A 25716-nucleotide genomic window follows, 5' to 3' on the forward strand; every position below is an offset into this window, starting at 1 on the left:
GACATATTCAGTAACCCCACTGCTGTCAACAGTCGGAGGCACTTGATGTCGCTGTTGACCACAGATTTGAAAATGTTTATCTTGCATTTCGGGGCTCCGCCTTCTGCCAGCAGTAGCGAGAGGAAGGCTTTGTCGGCATAGGATGCACGGCGTGCGAATGGCAGCGGTTCGGTAGATGCATTCGGCGCCTTGATCGTATTTATACGGTATCAGATGTCTCAGTACTCTGTAATTACCGTCATAACCAACCCCGGGAGCTTCGATTAATTCCTGAATCGCAATGGACCGTTCTATCAGCAACAAATCTCTATGGATTCTCTTTCTGATGGTTCTTTGTTTGTGGAATTCATCTTCCGCTCAGATCGTGTATTCCGTGTCTGAGGAGGTGAATAAGGGGACTGTCGTGGGAAATATAACGAAGGATCTCAGTCTGAATATTCAGGAACTGCAATCTCGTGAGTTTCAGATTGCGTCGGCTTCCAGAAAGAAGTACTTTGAGGTAAATTTAAGGACGGGCATGTTGTTTGTTAATGACAGACTCGATCGGGAGGAGCTGTGCTTTGGTGCTGTGAAGTGCTCATTATATTTAGAGGCTATTGCTTATAATCCATTGAATCTCAATCGTATCGAAATCAATGTATTAGACATAAACGACAATGCGCCTTCCTTTCCTGTAAAATCGCATATATTGAATATTACCGAGTATGCTTCTCCAGGAGACAGATTTTCTGTGCTTTTGGCCGATGATCCCGATGTGGGCAGTAATTCAGTAAAGAGCTACAAGCTGAGTCCGAATGAGCACTTCTCCCTGGATGTACAGAGCGGTGGAGAGCAGAGTGTGTCTGCTGAGTTGGTGCTGCAGAAAGCTTTAGACCGAGAGAAACAGCCTGTGATTCAGCTCCTACTGACTGCTGTTGACGGAGGAAAACCTCCTAAATCTGGGACGTTACAAATCATTGTTAATGTAATTGATGTTAATGATAATGCTCCTCAATTCAGCAAACCGTTGTATAAAGTTAAAATACCTGAGAATGTCCCTTACGGGACTTCAGTTATACAGCTAAATGCATCGGATATAGATGAGGGCATTAATAGCCAGATTATTTATGCCATTGTGAAGCACGGTAATGTGAATATGATGGAAATGTTTGCAATTGATCCCGACAGTGGTGAGATTACAGTGAAGGGGAATATTGACTACGAAGAAAATTCTGCGTTTGAAATTAGAGCGCAGGCGCAAGACAAAGCACTCCCACCTCGAAGTACCGATTGTAAAGTTTTAATTGAGGTCCTTGATGTGAATGACAATGCCCCCGGAGTATCGGTTACGTCACTGATGAGCACAGTCAGAGAAGACGTCAAACCCGGAACAGCTGTTGCTTTAATTACGGTGTCAGATAAAGATGGAGGTAAAAACGGAATAGTGAAGTGTCAGATCCCCGGCGCTTTGCCTTTTAAGCTCCAGTCCTCCTATAACAACTATTACTCTTTAGTGGTGGACGGGCCGCTGGACAGAGAGAGTGTTTCTCAGTACAGTGTGACCATCATAGCTACAGATGAAGGGACTCCGCCTCTCTCCAGCACCAGCGTTATTACTGTACACGTTTCTGATGTGAACGACAACGCGCCGCGCTTTCCGGAGCCTGAAATGAACGTTTATGTGAAAGAAAATAGTCCCGTTGCAGGTAAAATACAAAGCGTGTCTGCGTTTGATCCTGACAAAAATGAAAATGCTCATGTGACTTATTCATTGCTAGAAAGTAACACGAATGGGCTGCCTTTGACTGCGATGATCAACATAAACTCTGTCAGTGGCGAAATTTACAGCCTGCAGTCTTTTAACTACGAGGAAGTAAAATCGCTCCATTTTCAAGTTCAGGCCACAGACTCTGGTGTCCCTCCACTCAGCAGCAACGTGACTGTGAACCTTTTTATTCTGGATGAGAATGACAACAGTCCTATGGTTCTCCCGCCCTATTCTGATCAGGGCTCCGTTAATACTGAGAACATTCCCTATTCTGCTGAAGCGGGCTACTTTGTGGCCAAGATCAGGGCTGTAGACGCAGACTCTGGCTACAATGCGCTGCTTTCTTATCACATCGCCGAACCTAAAGGAACCAGTCTCTTCCGAATCGGAACCAGCACCGGGGAAATAAGGACCAAGAGGCGGATGAGTGACAATGACTTGAAGACTCACCCGTTGATCATTTTGATATCTGATCACGGAGAACCTTCCCTGTCAGCGACTATATCTATTGATGTTATGGTTGTTGAAAGTACAGATGAAATACAAACATCGTTGAAACGGCTACCGATAAAGGAGGAGAGTTTCTCCGATTTGAATCTGTATTTGCTGATCGCCATTATTTCCGTGTCAGTTATATTTTTACTGAGTCTCATTAGTTTAATAGCTGTAAAATGCCACAGGACGGACGGTGGTTTGAGTAGATATAGCGCCCCAGTGATCACCACACACCCCGACGGGAGCTGGTCTTACTCTAAATCTACGCAGCAGTATGACGTGTGTTTTAGCTCAGACACACTGAAGAGTGACGTTGTGGTTTTCCCCGCGCCGTTCCCGTCTGCAGATGCGGAACTGATCAGTATTAATGGAGCGGATACTTTTAAACGGAATCAAACGCTCCCTAACAGCGAGAAGGTAAGTTGTCTTTTGTCGCCTTTGAAATTTGTTGTCGAGAATAAGTTGATTTCGTATTAACTTCAGTTTGATTTACGACGTATCCCTCAATCCAATTTGCCCTAAATTTGAAAATGTCTGTTATATTCTAAACGTTCAATGACACAGTTAACAGTTTAAATAAGTTAATAATTGTGTCTGTGTAACAATTATAGGCTACTCGTTTATTGTAACATTTAGCGATATTTTGAAATTCTTTTCTGTCACATATAGGGACTGCTGTGACATTTTTACTCTATGTAGTCTTGTATTTCCCTTCAAAATGACTTTGTATCGATCGATGTTTTAATTTCAATTTATCATATAGGCCTATGTAGAATAACATGCCGAATGTCGGTCTTGGCATGAACATTTTAGCTTTCTATTGTTTCCACAAGTCTAACCTTAATTTACTTTTTAGACAGTTCCCTAAAGAAGTCGTCCGTCCTGTTTCCCAAAGTATACGCTTAATTTCCTTTGTAGACAGTTCTCTAATTTTAGTCATCCATCCTGTTTTCCAAATTATTACAAGTTCTAAGATCATCTTTATTCCAACCTGATTTTATAAATGCTACTACTCTGACTAACCAAAAACGAACAGCATTTCTCCAGACGTCATATCAGCGCGTATCATTGATGGTCTTTACTGTTTTGTATTATTTCAAAAGCAATGCTTTTCTGAAGGGGCATAGTACATTGACATATACATTGTTTGTTGTCTTTTGAGTGTAATTAGGCTATATGTATTGCTGCACTCCAAAATTAGATGTAGTTCTCATGGTAAAAACATGTTCCCCCATCCCAATGGTATCTCCAATCAGAGGCACTTGATGTCGCTGTTGACCATGAATTTGAAAATATTCGTATTGCCTTCCGGGGCTCCGCCTTTAGAACAGCAGAAGCGAGAGGAAGGTATTGTCGGGATAAGACGCACGGCGTGAGAATAGCAGCGATGGCGGTTCTCGTGATGCAGTCTGCGTGTTAATCTTATCTGCAGGGTTACAAATGTCTGATTATTATAAACTACTGTTATAAGAAACGGGGGAGGCCTCGGCTGCTTCCTGCATCGCAATGGAAACCTCGGCCCGCTCGAGATGTGTGTGGATTTACATTCTGCTGTTTCTTTGTCTGTTGGATTTATCTTCCGGTCAGATCGTGTATTCTGTGTCGGAGGAGATGGCAAGGGGGACCGTTGTGGGAAACATATCGAAGGATCTAAATCTTAATACTCAGGACCTTGAATCTCGTATGTTCCAGATTGTGTCCGATTCCAGCAAGAAGTATTTCGAGGTAAATTTAAAGACCGGCATATTGTTTGTGAATGAGAGAATCGACCGAGAGGAGCTGTGTGTTACTGTTGTGAAGTGCTCTTTACGTTTAGAAGCTGTTGCTCACAATCCTCTAAATCTCTATCGCATTGAAATAAATATTTTAGACATAAATGACAATGCCCCTTTGTTCCCGGTATCCACGCTTTCATTGGATGTATTTGAAAACGCTCTTCCCGGAGACAAATTCTCTTTGCCTGTAGCCGTTGATCCTGATGTAGGCAGTAACTCAGTAAAGAGCTACAAGCTGAGTCCGAATGAGCACTTCTCCCTGGATGTACAGAGCGGTGGAGAGCAGAGTGTATCTGCTGAGTTAGTGCTGCAGAAAGCTTTAGACCGAGAGAAACAGCCTGTGATTCAACTCCTACTGACTGCTGTTGACGGAGGAAAACCTCCCAGATCCGGGACTCTACAAATAACTGTTAATGTGAAAGATGTGAACGATAACACACCGGCATTCAGCAAGCCGCTTTATAAAGTCCAAATTTATGAGAATGTATCCCCTGGAACGTTAATTATGAAACTAAATGCAACGGACGCAGACGAGGGCGTTAATAGCCAAATTATTTATTCTCTGGTAAATCACGGAAATGTCAATGCAATGCAAATGTTTGCAATTGAACCCGATAGTGGGGAGGTTACAGCGAAGGGGATTGTTGACTATGAAGAAAATGCTGCGTTTGAAATTAGAGTCCAGGCACAAGACAAAGGCCTTCCACCCAGGCGTACTGCTTGTAAAGTTTTAATTGAAGTACTTGACGTGAATGACAATATGCCTATAATATCGGTGACGTCACTGATGAGGACAGTCAGAGAAGATGTCAAAACCGGAACAGCTGTTGCGTTAATTACGGTGTCAGATAAAGATGGAGGTAATAACGGAATAGTGAAGTGCCAGATCCCCGGCGCGTTACCTTTTAAACTCCAGTCCTCCTTTAACAACTACTACTCTTTAGTGGTTGACGGTCCGCTGGACAGAGAGAGCGCTTCTCAGTACAATGTGACCATCACAGCTACAGATGAAGGGACTCCGCCTCTCTCCAGCACCAGCATTATTACTGTCCACGTTTCTGATGTGAATGACAACGCGCCGCGCTTTCCGGAGCCTGAGATTAACGTGTATGTGAAAGAAAATAGTCCTGTTGGAGGTGTAATATGTACATTGTCTGCGTTTGATTCTGATGAAAACGACAATGCCCGAGTATCTTACTCTCTACTGGAAATCTCGTCAAACCCTGTGTCAGCTTCAGCTAAAGTCAGTGTAAACTCAGTGAGTGGACAAATTTACAGCCTGCAGTCTTTTAACTGCGAGGAAGTAAAAACCTTCCAGTTTCAAGTTCAGGCCACAGACTCTGGTGTCCCTCCACTCAGCAGCAACGTGACTGTGAACGTTTTTATCTTGGATGAGAATGACAACAGTCCTATGGTTCTGCCGCCCTATTCTGATCAGGGCTCCGTTAATACTGAGAACATTCCCTATTCTGCTGAAGCGGGCTACTTTGTGGCCAAGATCAGGGCTGTAGACGCAGACTCTGGCTACAATGCGCTGCTTTCTTATCACATCGCCGAACCCAAAGGAACCAGTCTCTTCCGAATCGGAACCAGCACCGGGGAAGTAAGAACAAAGAGGCGGATGAGTGACAATGACTTGAAGACTCATCCGTTGGTCATTTTGATATCTGATCACGGAGAACCTTCCCTGTCAGCAACCGTATCTATTGATGTTGTGGTTGTTGAAAGTACAGAAGAAATACAAACATCGTTGAAACGGCTACCGATAAAGGAGGAGAGTTTCTCTGATTTGAATCTGTATTTGCTGATCGCCATTATCTCCGTGTCACTTATATTTTTGTTGAGTCTCATTAGTTTAATAGCTGTAAAATGCCACAGGACGGACGGCGGTTTGAGTAGATATAGCGCCCCAGTGATCACCACACACCCTGACGGGAGCTGGTCTTACTCTAAATCTACGCAGCAGTATGACGTGTGTTTTAGCTCAGACACACTGAAGAGTGACGTTGTGGTTTTCCCCGCGCCGTTCCCGCCTGCAGATGCGGAGCTTATTAGTATCAATGGAGCAGACACTTTTAAACGGAATCAAACGCTCCCCAGCAGCCAGAAGGTAAGCTGTCCTTTGTCGCCTTTGAAAATTGTTTCGTATCAACTCCAGTTTCATTTGCGACATATCCCTCAGTCCAATTTGCCCTATATTTGAAAATGTCTTGTTATGGGCTATTCTAAACGTTCAACGAGAAAATCTAATTAAATTAATATGCTTCTTTAATCTAAAACGGAAACATTTATCTATATTTTGAATGTCATTTTGTCACATATAGGGACTCCTGTGACATTTCTTTGCTCTATATAATGTTATATTTCCCTTGAGATGACTTTGTGTACATCGATTTTTAAATTTCTATTAATTTGTCATATATGTAGCATAATATGCCGAATGTTGGCCTTGACGTGAACATTTTAACTTTCTGTTGTTTCCCAAAGTATACGCTTAATTTCCTTTGTAGACAGTTCTCTAATTAAGTCATTCATCCTGTTTTCCAAATCATTTCAATTTCTACGATCATATTTTTTCCTACCTGATTTTATAAATGCTACTACTCTGACTAACCAAAAACGAACAGCATTTCTCCAGACGTCATATCAGCGCGTATCATTGATGGTCTTTACTGTTTTGTATTATATCAAAGTAATGCTTTTCTGAAGGGACATAGCATATCGACATATACACTGTTGTCTTTTGAGTGTAATTAGGCTATATGTATTGCTGCACTCCAAAATTAGATGTATTTCTCATGGTGCAGACATGTTCCCCCATCCCAATCTTATCTCCAATCAGAGGCACTTGATGTCGCTGTTGACCATGAATTTGAAAATATTCGTATTGCCTTCCGGGGCTCCGCCTTTAGAACAGCAGAAGCGAGAGGAAGGTATTGTCGGGATAAGACGCACGGCGTGAGAATAGCAGCGATGGCGGTTCTCGTGATGCAGTCTGCGTGTTAATCTTATCTGCAGGGTTACAAATGTCTGATTATTATAAACTACTGTTATAAGAAACGGGGGAGGCCTCGGCTGCTTCCTGCATCGCAATGGAAACCTCGGCCCGCTCGAGATGTGTGTGGATTTACATTCTGCTGTTTCTTTGTCTGTTGGATTTATCTTCCGGTCAGATCGTGTATTCTGTGTCGGAGGAGATGGCAAGGGGGACCGTTGTGGGAAACATATCGAAGGATCTAAATCTTAATACTCAGGACCTTGAATCTCGTATGTTCCAGATTGTGTCCGATTCCAGCAAGAAGTATTTCGAGGTAAATTTAAAGACCGGCATATTGTTTGTGAATGAGAGAATCGACCGAGAGGAGCTGTGTGTTACTGTTGTGAAGTGCTCTTTACGTTTAGAAGCTGTTGCTCACAATCCTCTAAATCTCTATCGCATCGAAATAAATATTTTAGACATAAATGACAATGCTCCTTTGTTCCCGGTGAGAACGCTTTTATTGAATATAACTGAAGCCGCTCTTCCAGGAGACAGATTCTCTTTGCCCGTAGCCGTTGATCCTGATGTGGGCAGTAATTCAGTGAAGAGCTACAAGCTGAGTCCGAATGAGCACTTCTCCCTGGATGTACAGAGCGGTGGAGAGCAGAGTGTGTCTGCTGAGTTAGTGCTGCAGAAAGCTTTAGACCGAGAGAAACAGCCTGTGATTCAACTCCTACTGACTGCATTTGACGTAGGAAAACCTCCTAGATCCGGGAGTTTGCAGATAATTGTTAATGTAATGGATTTTAACGATAACTCTCCGGCATTCAGCAAGCCGCTGTATAAAGTCCAAATTTATGAGAATATCCCTCATGGAACGTCAATTTTGAAACTAAATGCAACAGATACAGATGAGGGAATTAATAGTCAGATTATTTATTCCCTGGTAAATCATGGAAATGTAGATGTTAACCAAATGTTTGCAATTGAACCAGACAGTGGTGAGATTACAGTGAAGGGGAATATTGACTACGAGGAAAATGCTGCGTTTGAAATTAGAGTCCAGGCACAAGACAAAGGCCACCCACCTCGGAGTAGCGCTTGTAAAGTTTTAATTGAAGTACTTGACGTGAATGACAATGCCCCCGAAATATCAGTGACTTCACTGAAGAGCACAGTCAGAGAAGATGTCAAAACCGGAACAGCTGTTGCTCTAATTACGGTGTCAGATAAAGATGGAGGTAAAAACGGAATAGTGAAGTGCCAGATCCCCGGCGCTTTGCCTTTTAAACTCCAATCCTCCTATAACAACTACTACTCTTTAGTAGTTGGCGGGCCGCTGGACAGAGAGAGCGCTTCTCAGTACAATATGACCATCATAGCTACAGATGAAGGGACTCCGCCTCTCTCCAGCACCAGCGTTATTACTGTACACGTTTCTGATGTGAACGACAACGCGCCGCGCTTTCCGGAGCCTGATATTAACGTTTATGTTAAAGAAAATGGTCCAGTCGGAGGTGTGTTATGTACATTGTCTGCCGTTGATCCTGATGTTAACGAGAATGCCAGAATAACATATTCATTATGTGAGAACTCTCTGAAGGGGTCTCCTGCTTCTACGGCTGTGAATGTGAACTCTGTCAGTGGAGAGATATCCAGCCTGCAGTCTTTTAACTACGAGGAAATAAAAACATTCCAGTTTCAAGTTCAGGCCACAGACTCTGGTGTCCCTCCCCTCAGCAGCAACGTGACTGTGAACGTTTTTATCCTGGATGAGAATGACAACAGTCCTATGGTTCTCCCGCCCTATTCTGATCAGGGCTCCGTTGATACTGAGAATATTCCCTATTCTGCTGAAGCGGGCTACTTTGTGGCCAAAATCAGGGCTGTAGACACAGACTCTGGCTACAATGCGCTACTTTCTTATCACATCTCTGAACCCAAGGGAACCAGTCTTTTCCGAATCGGAACCAGCACCGGGGAAATAAGGACCAAGAGGCGGATGAGTGACAATGACTTGAAGACTCACCCGTTGGTCATTTTGATTTCTGATCACGGAGAACCTTCCCTGTCAGCGACTGTATCCATTGATGTTGTGGTTGTTGAAAGTACAGATGACATACAGACATCATTCAGACAGTTGCCGGCAAAGGAGGAGAGTTTCTCCGAATTGAATCTGTATTTGCTGATCGCCATCATCTCTGTGTCAGTTATATTTTTACTGAGTCTAATTAGTTTAATAGCTGTAAAATGCCACAGGACGGACGGTGGTTTGAGTAGATACAGCGCCCCAGTGATCACCACACACCCTGACGGGAGCTGGTCTTACTCTAAATCTACGCAGCAGTATGACGTGTGTTTTAGCTCAGACACACTGAAGAGTGACGTTGTGGTTTTCCCCGCGCCGTTTCCTCCTGCAGATGCGGAACTGATCAGTATTAATGGAGTGGACACTTTTAAACGGAACCAAACGCTCCCTAACAGTTCAAAGGTAAGGCGGATGTTTCTTTTTGGGACACCGACATACCTTAAATGTGTCTACATGTAGTAGTCCTGAAACATTCATATGACCCCCTTATAACCATGCCATAACAGCCTCTTAGCCTTCTCAAAGCTTTATAACATGTTTGATTTCGAGCTTTATTATTCCGATGCACATTAAATGACACACCCATGAATGCGCAATAATTTATTGTCAGTTTATTACCCTGGGTGTATTTAGCGTCTGACCATTACTTACTCAGGCTACTCATACATATCATGTATACATTAGCAATTGCTTTTCATTGAGTCGTTTTTTTTCCTTTAACGTCTCCCACAACAACAGTTTAGTATCAGTAATGACAAAATAAAGATACATTGTTTGTAGCATTTTGTTTCATGTTATTATGAATCATTGATCAAAGAATCATATTATGTGAACAGAACTAATATTTATTTTCGTTTACGTTTACTTATGTCCAGTCAGGTCTCACCTACCTTGTCCAACAGCAAATACGAGTACTTATATTTGATTCTCAACTAAGAAATATGTCACTGAAAGTTTTTCTTTTGTTCTTTGCTGTTAAATGACCATTCATGTTTTATGCATATATGATATGCATCACCAATGTTCTTACGTATGTAGGCAGACTTAATGTAAATCATGACCATATTTGTTTCGCATTGTTTATATTATATGGTCACTCACTCATTTTTTCCCAGTAATTTTATTTTATTGTCTGTACCCTGGCAGATGCGCATGGGAAATTAGCGTTTAAAACCGTTATTTATAAACGCCCGCCCTTTCCCCCATTACTTTCCTAATGCTGCATAAGTGTCTCTTGAAGGGTTTCTCAAAGTTTTTAGGTTACATCGTTTAACAGTCAATTATTCCAGACACCGTACCTTTGAGGCGTTTTTGGTAGTAAAGTTTGACTGATTTTTCATTCGTTCTACCCTATCAGCGCTCAGTGACGCTAGTTAAGTTTAGCGTCATCAATTTCATTTTAGATCTTGGTCATGTAAAACTGTGTGCGCGGTGCGACCTTTCATATAATGGTCGTTTTATTTGAATAATTTTGGTGTACCGCAAATGCTGTGGACTCGGTTTTGCGTCTGCATCCTACGCTGGCAGCGAATACACCAACCCAAGCTACCCTCACAAGAAGTGATTAGCCAGCGAAGCGTTACAGTCGATGGTCGTTCTTCGCTAGAAGTTTCTGTGCAGCATTTTTGACTTGGTATTTTGATTGCAGCGCTCGAAACGCATTTATATTGAAACAGCTTTAATCATCTTATAGGGTTTGTTTAAGCAGAGGACTACTCACATTTTCACCATAGGTTTCTGGATTGTTCAATTTTTTTACTGAGCAATGTTAAAGACTGTAATCTCTAACGACATTTCAAAGGCTGCCTGATATGTTCTTTGCCACAATATCCACACGGTGTCAGTATCGACTAACGAAGCACGAGCAGTGGAATTTTCTGCTAGGCTCCTCCTTGTTAAAGAGAGCACATCTCAGAGAGGAGGCTTTTGTCGTTTTTAAGCGGAAGCTGTGGTCGAGATGACGATTTAGTGTGAAGGAGAAGCTATTCCTACTATTACACTTGGATTTTAATGGATTGGATATAATGTCGAACCAGCCTGCGTTTACGAGGAATCTCTGTGTGTTTCTGCTCAGCGTTTTGGAGCTGGTGTCAGGACAAATCGCGTATTCCATATCTGAGGAGGTAAAGAAGGCGACTTTTGTGGGAAATATCGCCAAAGATCTCAACATCAATGTGCAGGACTTGGAATCTCGTATGTTTCAGCTTGTGTCCGGACCCAGAAGTAAATATTTCGAGGTAAATTTAAAGACCGGTGTTCTTTTTGTTAATGAAAGGATCGACAGGGAGGAGCTCTGCCAGGCTGCGGCGCGGTGCTCTTTGAATTTAGAGGCCATATTGAGAAATCCTCTGAATTTATATCGAGTTGAGATAAATGTATTGGATATTAATGACAATTCTCCGACGTTCCATTTGAAATTAAGACACTTAAATATATCAGAATCGGCGTTTGTAGGGGACAGGTTCCCATTACCGAGGGCATCTGACCCCGATGTGGGCAGTAATTCAGTAAACAGCTACAAGCTGAGTCCGAATGAGCACTTCTCCCTGGATGTACAGAGCGGTGGAGATCAGAGTGTGTCTCCTGAGTTGGTGCTGCAGAAAGCTTTAGACCGAGAGAAACAGCCTGTGATTGAGCTTCTACTGACTGCTATTGACGGAGGAAAACCTCCCAGATCGGGCACTTTGCAGATCACTGTTAATGTAATTGATGTTAATGACAACGCTCCACAATTCAGCAAACCGCTGTATAAAGCTCGGGTGTGGGAAAATGTGCCACATGGAACATCAATAATTACAGTTAATGCTACCGATATGGACGAGGGTGTAAACAGTGAAATTATTTACTCCCTGTTTTATCAAGAAAACGAAGTAAACCGTGGAGTATTCACAATTGACCCTCGCTCCGGGGAAATCGCTGTTAACGGAGAAGTTGATTACGAAGAAAACAGTGCGTTTGAGATCCACGTGCAAGCGAAGGACAAAGGCCACAACCCCAGAGTTACGCATTGTAAAGTTTTAGTGGAAGTTGTGGACGTGAATGATAACGCTCCAGAAATAACTATAACATCTCCGCTAAGCACACTGAGGGAAGACGCTAGGACCGGCACCGCAGTCGCGTTAATTACGGTTTTCGATAAAGATGTCGGTAAGAATGGAAAAATACACTGCACGATTTCCGATTCTATTCCATTTAAACTCCAGTCCTCTTATCAGAACTACTACTCTTTAGTGGTGGACGGGCCGCTAGACAGAGAGAGCGCTTCTCAGTACAATGTGACCATCACAGCTACAGATGAAGGGACTCCGCCTCTCTCCAGCACCAGCGTTATTACTGTACACGTTTCTGATGTGAATGACAACGCGCCGCTCTTTCCGGAGCCTGAGATTAAGGTGTATGTGAAAGAAAATGGTCCAGTCGGAGGTGTGATATGCACATTGTCTGCCGTTGATCCTGATTTTAATGAGAATGCCAGAATAACATATTCATTATGTGAGAACTCTCTGAAGGGGTCTCCTGCTTCTACGGCTGTGAATGTGAACTCTGTCAGTGGAGAAATTTACAGCCTGCAGTCTTTTAACTACGAGGAAGTAAAAACCTTCCAGTTTCAAGTTCAGGCCACAGACTCTGGTGTCCCTCCACTCAGCAGCAACGTGACTGTGAACGTTTTTATCCTGGATGAGAATGACAACAGTCCTATGGTTCTGCCGCCCTATTCTGATCAGGGCTCCGTTAATACTGAGAACATTCCCTATTCTGCTGAAGCGGGCTACTTTGTGGCCAAGATCAGGGCTGTAGACGCAGACTCTGGCTACAATGCGCTGCTTTCTTATCACATCGCCGAACCCAAAGGAACCAGTCTCTTCCGAATCGGAACCAGCACCGGGGAAATAAGGACCAAGAGGCGGATGAGTGACAATGACTTGAAGGCGCATCCGTTGGTCATTTTGATTTCTGATCACGGAGAACCTTCTCTGTCAGCGACTGTATCTATTGATGTTGTGGTTGTTGAAAGTACAGATGAAATACAGACATCATTCAGACAGTTGCCGATGAAGGAAGAGAGTTTCTCCGATTTGAATCTGTATTTGCTAATCGCCATTGTCTCCGTGTCAGTTATATTCTTACTGAGTCTAATTAGTTTAATAGCTGTAAAATGCCACAGGACGGACGGCGGTTTGAGTAGATATAGCGCCCCAGTGATCACCACACACCCTGACGGGAGCTGGTCTTACTCTAAATCTACGCAGCAGTATGACGTGTGTTTTAGCTCAGACACACTGAAGAGTGACGTTGTGGTTTTCCCCGCGCCGTTTCCGCCTGCAGATGCGGAGCTGATCAGTATTAATGGAGCGGACACTTTTAAACGGAACCAAACGCTCCCTAACAGTGCGAAGGTAAGAAGATTTTAATATCTGACCGATAATGTATATCCAATCTCAAAACTAATTGTACATCAAACCACCTTTTTGTTTTTGAACGGGATATTTTTCCAACGTTTTTGTCTGGCATTTTTTAATTGTACAGAAGAGGCGTTATTCAGAGTTCCATGCATTTTATTGTGTGTGCATGTGCATGTATGTGTGTGTGTGTGTGTGTTGGGGGAGGGGGCCTTTGTGATCTTTTTGTCTAGATGAGAACGATTCAGCACTGTTCTACCCGAACAGCGCCACAAGCACATACAGGCCTATATACTGGAATTGAGATATCATGGATCGAGATTTTCTGAACAGTTAGAAAACACAGTTTCGCAGATTGTCTGTTATTTTATTTATTTATTTATTTATTCTCCTGTTTACCTATATTTTACTTATTTTCGAGTCCTGTATTTGCTGTGCTATTCTTAGTTGTGACTTTGGTCATCTGCCTGTTGATGAGATTCACTGACGTGGCTGAAGCGACAAGTAGGCCTATATTTAGAAGTGTTTCCAGTACTGAATTCTCGTCTTTGGTGTGTTATTTAACATATTAAGTCATTCCACCTGGTAAAGTTGTTGTGCGCTTGGTACTACACTGGGTGTCATTACCTAATGTACTTACTGTTTTTCCAGTCACGGTACTTAATGATACTTACAACTAGACTTCTGCTTCTCCCACTTTGTCGTCTACTCTTCCTAATGTTACTGGTATTGCTGATACAACTACTGCTAACTATTACTACTACCACTGCAATACAACTGCTGCTGCTGCTGGCACTACTGCTCACTGCCACAACTACTGCTGTTTCCGCTACTCCTGCAGCTTAACGTAATAGCGGTCTGGTTAGGGGGCGATACTCTTAAGCAGAAGCTTGCGGGTTTCCGTCATGCTTGTATTAACGCTATTATAGAAATCACGAGGGAGCGCAACCTGAAAGTATCCGTTTATATACGTGAATAACAGGCCTATACCCAACTTATAAGCTATGTGAGTCAGACTCGATGTGGTTGTCTGCAAAGCAAAATATTGCCATGGTTATTATTATGATGTTTTGTTTTTTTTTTTGAAATACGCACAGAATGTCCTAAACCTAATTTTGTTAACGTTCAGTGAAACCCAGTGATTATTTTCACGTTGTAACCCACGCGATGTCGCTGTTGACCAGGACTGCAAAAGAATAGCCCGAATGTAGCAGGCTCCGCCTCTTCCGTGAATAACCGCGCAGCCAGCTCACAGCCCTCTGCTGAAAGCGAGTCGCAGACGTTGTGCTTGGGAGAGCAGAGGCGTTTCACCGATTTTACTCCCATTTAAAAATAATGTTTATTCTGATGTGATTTCACTTCTCTTTTGGACCCGTCTGGTGCGCCTTGATGTTTCTACAAAGGCCTGATAAATAATGGCCGTTTCAAACCAATGGAGTTGTATGCGGATTAATTACCTCTTGATTTTTGTCGCGAGCTTCTGTGGACAAGCCCCCGGACAGATTGTCTACTCCGTGTCTGAGGAGGTAAACCAAGGAACCATTGTTGGAAATTTAGCCAAGGACTTGAATACCAATGTTCAGGAAATTGAGTCGCGTGGTTTTCAGCTCGTTTCTGGTTCCAAGAAGAATTTTTTCGAGGTAAATTTAAAAACTGGCATGCTGTATGTCAATGAAAGAATCGACCGCGAGGACCTTTGCTTCAACGTTCGCTCGTGCTCGCTACATCTAGAAGCGATTCTTAACCATCCTTTGAGTTTGCATCGGGTGGAAATAAATGTTTTAGATGTAAATGACAATTCGCCGACTTTCCCAGTGAAGTCACAGTTTTTAAATGTATCAGAATCTACCTTGCCTGGGGCCAGGTTTTCATTGATGAACGCAGTTGATCCCGACGTAGGCAGTAACTCAGTAAAGAGCTACAAGCTGAGTCCGAATGAGCACTTCTCCCTGGATGTACAGAGCGGTGGAGAGCAGAGTGTGTCTGCTGAGTTGGTGCTGCAGAAAGCTTTAGACCGAGAGAAACAGTCTGTGATTCAGCTCCTACTGACTGCATTTGACGGAGGAAAACCTCCCAGATCCGGGACTTTACAGATAACGGTGAATGTGCTGGACATTAATGATAACAGCCCTGTGTTTAACAGCCCGCTATACAAAGTTCGTGTTTTTGAAAATGCAGCGCGTGGGACTAAGATTATATCGCTGAATGCGACTGATGTCGATGAGGGCTTGAACGGCGAGATTTTATATTTGTTCAACAAACATGGACAGGAAAGGAATTTGGATACGTTTTCTATTGACCCCCATACTGGTGATATTACAGTCAAAGGAGACATTGATTTCGAAGAAACGGCTTTCTATGAGATTAGAGTTGAGGCCCAGGACAAAGGTCACTCGCCAATGGTCAGTCACTGTAAACTGCTTGTCGAAGTTGTAGATGAGAATGATAACGCACCAGAAATTGGCGTGACGTCACTGACGAGTACTGTTAAAGAAGACGCTAAAGTCGGCTCGGCGATAGCTCTTATTACAGTTTCTGACAAGGATGGGGGTAACAATGGAAAAGTTAACTGTAAATTGAATGGGAATTTTCCATTTAAACTTCAAACGACATATCGCAATTACTACTCTGTTGTTCTCGACGGGCCGCTAGACAGAGAGAGCGCTTCTCAGTACAATGTGACCATAGTAGCTACAGATGAAGGGACTCCGCCTCTCTCCAGCACCAGCGTTATTACTGTACACGTTTCTGATGTGAACGACAACGCGCCGCTCTTTCCGGAGCCTGAGATTAAGGTGTATGTGAAAGAAAATGGTCCTGTCGGAGGTGTAATATGTACATTGTCTGCCGTTGATCCTGATGTTAATGAGAATGCCAGAATAACATATTCATTATGCGAGAACTCTTTGAAGGGGTCTCCTGCTTCTACAGCTGTGAATGTGAACTCTGTCAGTGGAGAAATTTACAGCCTGCAGTCTTTTAACTACGAAGAAATAAAAACGTTTCAGTTTCAAGTTCAGGCCACAGACTCTGGTGTCCCTCCACTCAGCAGCAACGTGACTGTGAACGTTTTTATCTTGGATGAGAATGACAACAGTCCTATGGTTCTGCCGCCCTATTCTGATCAGGGCTCCGTTAATACTGAGAACATTCCCTATTCTGCTGAAGCGGGCTACTTTGTGGCCAAGATCAGGGCTGTAGACGCAGACTCTGGCTACAATGCGCTGCTTTCTTATCACATCGCCGAACCCAAAGGATCCAGTCTCTTCCGAATCGGAACCAGCACCGGGGAAATAAGAACCAAGAGGCGGATGAGTGACAATGACTTGAAGACTCACCCGTTGGTCATTTTGATTTCTGATCACGGAGAACCTTCCCTGTCAGCGACTGTATCTATTGATGTTGTGGTTGTTGAAAGCGCAGGTGAAATACAGACATCGTTCAGACAGTTGCCGGCAAAGGAGGAGAGTTTCTCCGATTTGAATCTGTATTTGCTGATCGCCATTATCTCCGTGTCAGTTATATTTTTACTGAGTCTAATTAGTTTAATAGCTGTAAAATGCCACAGGACGGACGGTGGTTTGAGTAGATACAGCGCCCCAGTGATCACCACACACCCCGACGGGAGCTGGTCTTACTCTAAATCTACGCAGCAGTATGACGTGTGTTTTAGCTCAGACACACTGAAGAGTGACGTTGTGGTTTTCCCCGCGCCGTTTCCGCCTGCAGATGCAGAGCTTATCAGTATTAATGGAGGGGACACTTTTAAACGGAATCAAACGCTTCCCAACAGCGAGAAGGTAAGGCATTGTATTGGGTAAAATGTTAATCCACTTCAATTCTTATAGGCCTAATAGGCCTATGGCGTAATTTAATAGAAAAAATTATCTGTACTTAACATTTCATTGATTCTGACAGTCGTCATTAGAAGCTAGTGTGAGGCCGTGGCTATGCACTTGGTATTAAGAAATGTGGAGCAGCACGAACAGGATCGCAATGAAACTTCGTCACTGCATAATTCAGAGGGGTAAAGCGAACTCAGGTGTATTACCAAGGATATTGTCGACGTCATATGAGTTTGTAAAAATGATGAAAAAGGGTCGATAGAATGAAAACACACCCGTCTCCCTTCTTACCACTCCCACATGTTTTCTCTTTTCCCATCACCCCCTCGACATCCTCACTAAAAGACTGCAAAACCAGGAACATTAAAATATACCAAGATCCAATGCGCCGTGTAAAAATAAAAGTTCCTCAATAAAATTCTCACACCCGGATAGTATGCTGAGACTGAATATAGTTCATTAACTGGTTGTTTTTAATTAAGTTGTTGGGCCCAGACTTAGTTAAAAGATGGCCTAATGTGCTCGCCCTTCTGTCCATTGCATGAATGAAATTTATTTTGATCAGAAAATTTTCTTTAAATCTTACTTTCTTAGAACTGTTTTACGACTCAAAATGGCAGGAACCAGATACAGCATCCATTTTATTGAGACTGGAGATTTAAATCCTGCTTTTAGCGTTAATTCGAAACGTTCATGTTGATAGCCAGGGCCAGCGCGATTGGAGTGAACAAAGGCAGTAGCCGGCTGTTCGAGGCCATGCTCGATGACGTCAGTGACAGTGTGGAAGAATTCAGCACCACAACGCCGGACAGCAACAGCCGACCAGAGCCCCACACTAGTCGCATAGCTGTATGCGTATTTAAATCAATTATTTATTTCAGACACACTACATTTTAACACGATGTGCAATTAATACAGATTTTACCTATATAGCCTCTAAAGTATATAATTTAAATGTACGTGTAATCAATATGTTAAACTTTGTCTTCCAGTATTTTTATAGCACATTCGTAAATCAGATTGCTCAGAAAAAAAAAATCATGATTTTCTTAAGGACCGGTGAATTCAATACCTGCTGCATTTTAGTGCATGATTCAGTGGGGATGAGAGGGCCAGGTGTGTAAGAGTAAAAGCAATAACTGATTTGCTGTATTAGTCGTAGCAGTAGCATTAGCAGCAGTAGTAGTAGTTGTAGTAATAGTAGCAGTAGAGGTGACAGTAGAAGTAGGAGCTCTAACAGTGGGTGGTATAGTTCATATTCCCGTTTCATTTTACAGTTTCCAGGTGGAAGTTTATATTCGGTTATTTGTGTGGTCAATTGATTGTGATTAATGCTAGTCCATTTATTACGAGATTCACAGACCGAATAGGGTAATTTTTACTTTCATAGTTGAGACCGATATTTTTGACAAAAAAGAGAGACATGGTCTTAAAAACATATTAATATAATGATATGAACAACGAAATAACCATTTGCGTGAATGCATGATGAAGGAAATGCTGTTATAGACCTATTTTATGTTGATTATTCAACAGTCCGTTTGCATTACTGATCTCTTTCACTGAACACGTCTCCTCCAGGCCCGGGGGTGTTTTGCAGTAAACCACCTCTATAGCAGAAGGTAAACATTTCATTGCACCCCCTCTCCATCCTCACACACAACCCCTCTGCGCCTCTAGTCTCCTCCTTTGTCGAAGAAAGACTAACAGACAAGGAGATTTGTCGAATTTTAGGCTAAGGAAAAACTCCTCACGTTTATATCTAGATTTAAACATGGATTCTGTTACAGCAAACATGACGGGGAGGTGACAGTGTCACAGCACACGTAGCGAATGGGGTACGTGGTCTATTATTCTGTCTGGTTTAGATGCAGGGTCGAGCAGCGGCGCAAATAATCTGTACTTTATCACAGGAAGTAAAATCAGACATCGTTGTCCAGAATCTTGCGAAAGATTTGTTGCTATCTGCTCAGGATTTGCAAAAAAAGTGGCTATAAAATAACATCTGAATATCAAAACAAATATTCTGTGCTGAATTCGGATAGCGGCCTGATAATCAGTGTGAGTCGACAGAGGTGGATATTAGCGACAATCCTGAAGCGTTTCCCATCGAATTGCTTATTTTCAATATCTCAGTGTCCACGAACGCAGGGGCTAAATTTCTTGATTGAGTCTGTCCACGATCCAGACGTGGGGTGCGACACTGTGAGCTCATCCGTGCTGAGCCCCAATGAATATTTTAGTGTTGATTTGCAGGTGGATGACGACCAGCAGAGCCAGCTGTAGACCCTGAAGAGCGACTATTTGTTCAGATAGTGCTCACCGATTTGATTGGTGGCAAAACAGCGAGATCTGGGTCTGTCGTGGTTTCTATCATGGTTTTGGACGCAAATTACCACGCGCCAGTGTTTAACAGTCCAGTTTATAAGGGCAGTGTGCCAGAGAGTGTGTCACGGCGAAGTGCAGTTATTAAGCTGAATGTAACAGACACGGATGAAGGATCAAATGGTAAAATAACTTATGGCTTTATTATTAACCATGGGCAGAGGAAAGTTTTAGGTGAATTCAACATCAGTACTGTCTCAGGAGAGGTCAAGATGGCAAAAGACCTGGATTATGAGAAAATCCGTGCCTCTGAAATATGTGTCCAAGATTAGGACCTGGGGCACATGGCCTCCCATTGTAAAGTACTAGTGGACGTGATAGACATTAACCTCACGCCTCCTGATATTAAAATCACGTCTTTCTTTAACCCTGTCATGAAAAATGCTAAAGCTGGGATGGCTGTTGCCCTCGTGAGTGTGTTTGACACAAATGGTGGCATAAGCGGAAAGGTTACTTGTATACCGTAAAACAGGCACCAGAAGCCGAGTGTCATAAAACAGCTTTCAATGAAATTTTCAACTCAATGAAATTTTGTGTAAAACTTATATTTATGGATTTTGAAAGATGTTGTTTGTGTGTTGGTAAATCCTTATTAATTATCATATTACAACCCTGAAATGCATCGGTGTGTCGCTGCCCTGCCTCGTTAGTCTGAACATGGATATGTGAGCCGTCACAGCGTGACCTCCGCCTTCTTTCTAATGCCTGTTAATATCCTTCTGCTTTAAAGTGATGTTATGTAATTATTCCAATTAGAATATATTAGACTGCATAATCATCCTTGGCTTTGGATGTCCTGCATTTTTTTCCATGCAATAATTTAAACAGCATAGTTAATTTGGTTCTAAAAGGTGGTGTTTAACATCTTTAGGCTGTGTATGCTCCTGTTGCAGACAAACCTTGCCATTAAATGTGCATTTTGCAAAAAAAAAAAAAAAAAGCAAGCATTGAGTTTCAGGCTAATCTTGCAGAAGTGACTATTAGTAACTATTAGTTCTTTTTTTTCCTCAGACATTCTTCAGCATTATAACAATGCACTCTGTAGTATGTCATACAGTGTCAAAATGCACAGTCGGTCTGAGCTGTTAACCCCTGTCACTGAGGCCAGGTTAAGAAGTGACTCACTACGCTGGTAACTGCAGGACACTCTCGAGCATTGCAGTGCGGAGCTATATGAGTCAGTCTCTCATGGAGGAATGTGAAATTAGACTCACTGAGCCCTTTTCCCTGAGCCATGATGCATTACCTCTGTGAGATCACACGCTCTCTCTCCCTGCCTGTTTCCTGTGTGTGATTCTCCACAGGCTCCCATTCTGTAAGCTTTGTGATGTGTCACCTCTGTGACATCACAGTCTGTCTCTCTGTCTGTTTACTGTGTCTCTTATTTTGAAACCTTTATAATCTGATGGGGCCTGATATCAGTAGTAAAAACACAATATCACCACACAACCTTGGTGAACTCAACAGAAGCTCACAGCTCCACTCGAGAATGGACAGGAGTAATAAAATTCAGAAAAAAAATTACCCACATACTTATTTCAGCATAAGTCTGGGACTGAGAAGGGAGCAAGGGACTCTTTATTAAGGGCATGGCTGGATTTCCCTCCATCCAGCACAGCACTGCTTCACTGAGATATGTGGATTAGCAGTCTACAGGCCTGCAAGGAGGAGCAGAAAATGTATCCCACTGCACTGAGGGAGAAACTGAGAGAAATGAGAGAATGAGCAACAGACAGAAATAGAAAGATAGAAGGGGTGACAGAGATTTAAATTATGGCCTCTCTCTGCCTTGTTTAAATTATGCTACAAAGTTTAATTTTCACATTTCACACTGAATTTACATTTCTAACTCCTTGGTCATTTTAAAACATGAAATGGCAAATGAAATTGAGAGGTAGGATCAGAATTCATTAAAGGTGCAGATTATTTTTTCATTGTGCCAGCTATCTTGTTATCACAATTTATCGGTCCTTTTAAGAATGTTTCTTTTCTAATTTGTTTGTCAATGGTATTTAAAATTTTGATGCAAAATTGGATTTACATCAACCCTACCCAGATTCTTGTGGAAGCGGCAATGAAATAGACTCTGCATATAACAGAAAGCTCTGTATATAGTCAGTGGTATAGACTCTGTATATAACAGAAAGCTCTGTATATATTCAGTGGTATAGACTCTGTATATAACAGAGCACTTTCAGGAAGGGAGCCTGTAGAACCTCTCATACACCCACAGATGAAAGTATTTTAGACAGTGACTAATCCATTCCTAGGGAGGAGGGGTGTGTCTTAGGCAGTGTTTAATTCATTCCTGAAGAGAAGGGTTGTGGCTTAAACAGTGCCTAATACATTCCTGGAGAGGCGGGGTGTGGTTTGATGGGAGGGGTGTGTGCTACACAGTGCTTAATTTCTAGAGTAGGAGTGTGGTTTGAGAGGAAGGAGGTGGTTGGCACAGCACGTAGAACTATGCAGTGCTCTTCCTGCAGCTCTGTATACAGGCAATCACAGCTCTGGAGATGAGTCCAGACCCTGATGAAGGCATTTCTGTGTCATGTTCATGAGAAGGATGTATGTAGCCCCTCCCCCCCAGAAGAGCGTCTGTGACCTCTGACCTTTATTCAGTGTCACAGTCCCTCATTCCCTCTCATGTTTTTGGGCACCTGGTCTGCAGGGTGTATGGAAACCTGCAGAGCCCGTGTCCTGATCTAGGGGAGGTGTGTGCAAGGCTTGGAGACCCATATGCACTCTAAAATCTCCAGTACATCGCCAAACTCCATCTTCGTGCCTGGAGTTTCACCATCTGTCTGTCTCGTTTGACCTTTGAGGCCCTGCAATTAGCGTGACTGTTAGAACTGTGACATCCGTCAGTCACAGGTGTGAGTTCCCATGCTTTGGGTGGGGATGCTGCACTGTAAAGGGATCAGAGAGTCTCCTGCAGCCTGTGTATCTGTGCTTCTCTCAGTCTCTTTCACTGCCGTGCAGGAGCCTGTTCTCTCCCTCACTCCAGCAGCCTGAGCGGGATGTGATGCTGGAACTGTCAGCCCCCCCCCCCCCCCCCCTCGGGGCGTGTGGTGCAACAACAGGCAGCTCATCCAATCACATTGCATCCCTGAGGGCGTGTAGAATAATATCAGGACTCTATTGTCACTGTTTCATCCTGTGATTTATTAATAATTCTAATCATTAGCACTTCAAGTCTTTTCGAGTCAAAGCTTCTTTCTCTTTGTAAGTGTGCGTGTTAGCGGCCTGCTGTCTGGAGGGTACACAGCGTGTTTTTGTCTAAGCCGAGCAGAAGCAGCCTGGAGCCCCTGCGTATGGCACAGGCCGGGAGCGAGCCTGCATGCTCTGCAGAAGCAGGGCCTCCTGGGACCTCTGTGACGGAGGGCTGTGATTGGACAAAGAGACCATGTGATTCCTGTCAGCCCCAAATAGATAAACTACTATGAATGGGGTACAGAGGCAGGGATCTGGAGACATATTCAGGTTCTGATAGACCCATTCTGCAGGTACATCAGCTGCCTGAAATTAAAACCACTCCATGATACAATAAGCTTTCTAATTAGGATGTGTTTCTCCTGGGTTAAGGTCACAGTTTTTATTACCAAATGTAGAAAAAAGAAGCAATCAATTGAAATCAAAGAAACTCAAGCCCTGATCAGCAGAGGTACCCTGTTCTGCACTGTAAGCTTTCTCTGCCTCCCTATTAATACACTGCATATAAAAATCTACCGCATATAGCAATCAGTGCAGAATCATTCCAATACTACCTCTGTTTAAACAGAATTATTCTGATACTAAGTCTATTTAAAAACAGCTTGTAAGAATGAAGCGTTATTTATTAATGAACTAATGCCTACCTCAGTGTAGAAAGTAGGTTTGCTCTAACAGTGTTAAAAAAATATATATTTTACTATATTCAATTTTTTGTATGGGGCTTAATCTGTGGATTGCTCTCTGACTGATATTTTGTTGATAATGCTATATCAAGTTAAAATGATTGATTGATTTATCATGGAACATTGACAAATGTTATTTTTATGAATAATATCAAACAAATGTCACATAAACGAGTACTCGTAAACATACTGAATATGATACACACAGAGTAATATTAAACATGTATTATCCTAAAAAGAGGCAGCACATGTTGGTGTCAGAGGGGGGTATGTATCACAAGATGAGTTGGAAGACTGAGGGGTTACATGTTACTCTGAGTGTGTGAGTATATGCTGGAGGAGTGAGGGTGACGATGCAGATTCTGCCTCTCCCAGTCCTCCAGTGTGGAGTGTAAAAATTCTATTGTCTTCGACCTTGCAGACTTGCTGACTGTCCAAAATCCTGCTACTCTATTCAAATCCATGCCATTCTGTGGATCAGTATTCAGATTCATGACACTATGAGTCAGTATTCAGATTCATTCTGCTCTTGCCTGAGTTGGGGTCACAGCCTGTGTGAGCTCCACCTTATCATCTCTGCTGAACTCCTGTAATTATTCTTTTAAAAACATTTTCTGTCTTCATCTAAAGGCCACATCAGATTCATAGGAATTAAAATATGTCTGGTACAGTTTATGACATTTGGACTGTTTCATCCTCTAAGTATTTGAATTCAGTTTTTTTTCTCTAAATGTCACAGATGGCCTGTGCTGTTGCTGTCATAATCTCAGCAGTGCACTTCAGAGAGAGAGGAGAGAGAGTATTTTAGTGAGTTTCTCTTTTTGATTTTACCTGTAGCTGACCTACTTGCAAAAAGCCCCAAGAGGATTAAGCAATTGTTATGTGGCTTTATTAATAGAACATGCTTGTTTTATAATAGTCACAGATTCATACATAAAGATATTAATGATATACTGTGCAGATTCATGAGCAAAGAACATGACTTCAAGCTCCGCCTAATGTTCATACACTCACGCTCACACTCACTCACTCACCCTCACACACACACACACACACACACACACACACACACACACACAACACTCTTTGAAGTTAAGGGTGAACATATATGTGTAAGATTCACATTCTCATCCATATTTGCCACTCTGCCTCTGGACGTATAGTTACACAGTATGTTTTTGCATGAGTTTAAACATGGCCAGTGCCGTGTCTCTCTAGAGGCACTCAGTGAAGCACAGTGACCTGCAGGAATCTGCATGGTTTATCCCCTGTCATACAGACTCACAGCAGCCAGGGGCCACTGTTCTGCATGCTTTCAATGTGCTGCAGCCAGGGGTCAGTGTTCTTCATGCGCTAAGTGTGCTTCCTGTCTGTGTGTGCGTGCGTGCGTGTGTGTGTGTGTGTGTGTGTGTGTGTGTGTGTGTGTGTGTGTGTGTGTACGCGCTCATTGAGCCTATGAGGGCATGGCTCTGAGGTCAGTCTCTCTGCCAGATGGTGGATGCAGACGGTCATGTTCACCTATCACAATTTGTGAAATTCATGTGTAAAATCATATATTTTTGGTAGTTTCTTTCATTGGTTGTGTTACTGTACACAAATGGAAACCAATGATCATACAATACCATTTACATTTATTCATCTGGCAGACTTTGGCTCTTAACCAGAACAACTTACAAAAAGCATATTCAATAGGGGTATGTATATTGCCTCACAGAAACTGAATTCTCTGTGTCATACTTGTAATATAGCAAAACTTGTAAGAGACATTGCCGTCATAATATGCAAATATACTACTCTTGCTATTAGCAGCCGTCAGGCTTGTACCACCATACGCTTTTGTCACTACTAGTTTTGACTAATTAATTTGGTTAATCCTTGTTAAGATTTAATCAAGTTTTACCACAAGATTTTATCAGGGTTAGGAGGGATAGAGGTCTGATGGAGGAGGGCTACGACCTCATGCAAAGCAAGCTCACATTGGTTTCAGCTTATCGAAAGAAACAACTTTGCAGTTGCTGATACGATAGAAGTATGTTGCTATGTATAGGGAAGCTCAATGACCATGGCAACAGTAACTATTTATTTTTCTGTGGCAACATGCTGGTAA

At 42.7% G+C, this 25716-nt stretch overlaps 1 protein-coding gene across 15 annotated transcripts in view; it reads left to right on the plus strand.

Annotated features, from left to right (window-relative positions):
* The window catches only part of LOC118774924 (protocadherin alpha-C2-like), a 150740-nt gene that overhangs the window by 94488 nt on the left and 30536 nt on the right, over nucleotides 1–25716 (plus strand). The window contains exon 1 of one of the 15 annotated variants that reach the window (XM_036524540.1): nucleotides 145–2659. The exons of 10 other annotated variants lie outside the window; for them this stretch is intronic. In XM_036524540.1, the coding sequence (XP_036380433.1) occupies nucleotides 281–2659 (2379 nt within the window). In that variant the 5' untranslated portion in view covers nucleotides 145–280. Of the gene's footprint in view, nucleotides 1–144; nucleotides 2660–3612; nucleotides 6128–6973; nucleotides 9489–11104; nucleotides 13484–14766; nucleotides 17287–25716 lie in introns of those variants that run through there. 4 more of the 15 variants (XM_036524541.1, XM_036524539.1, XM_036524542.1 and 1 more) reach the window with 4 other exon arrangements.

This window comes from Megalops cyprinoides, chromosome 3, assembly GCF_013368585.1.
Source record: "Megalops cyprinoides isolate fMegCyp1 chromosome 3, fMegCyp1.pri, whole genome shotgun sequence".
Taxonomy (NCBI): Eukaryota; Metazoa; Chordata; class Actinopteri; order Elopiformes; family Megalopidae; genus Megalops; species Megalops cyprinoides.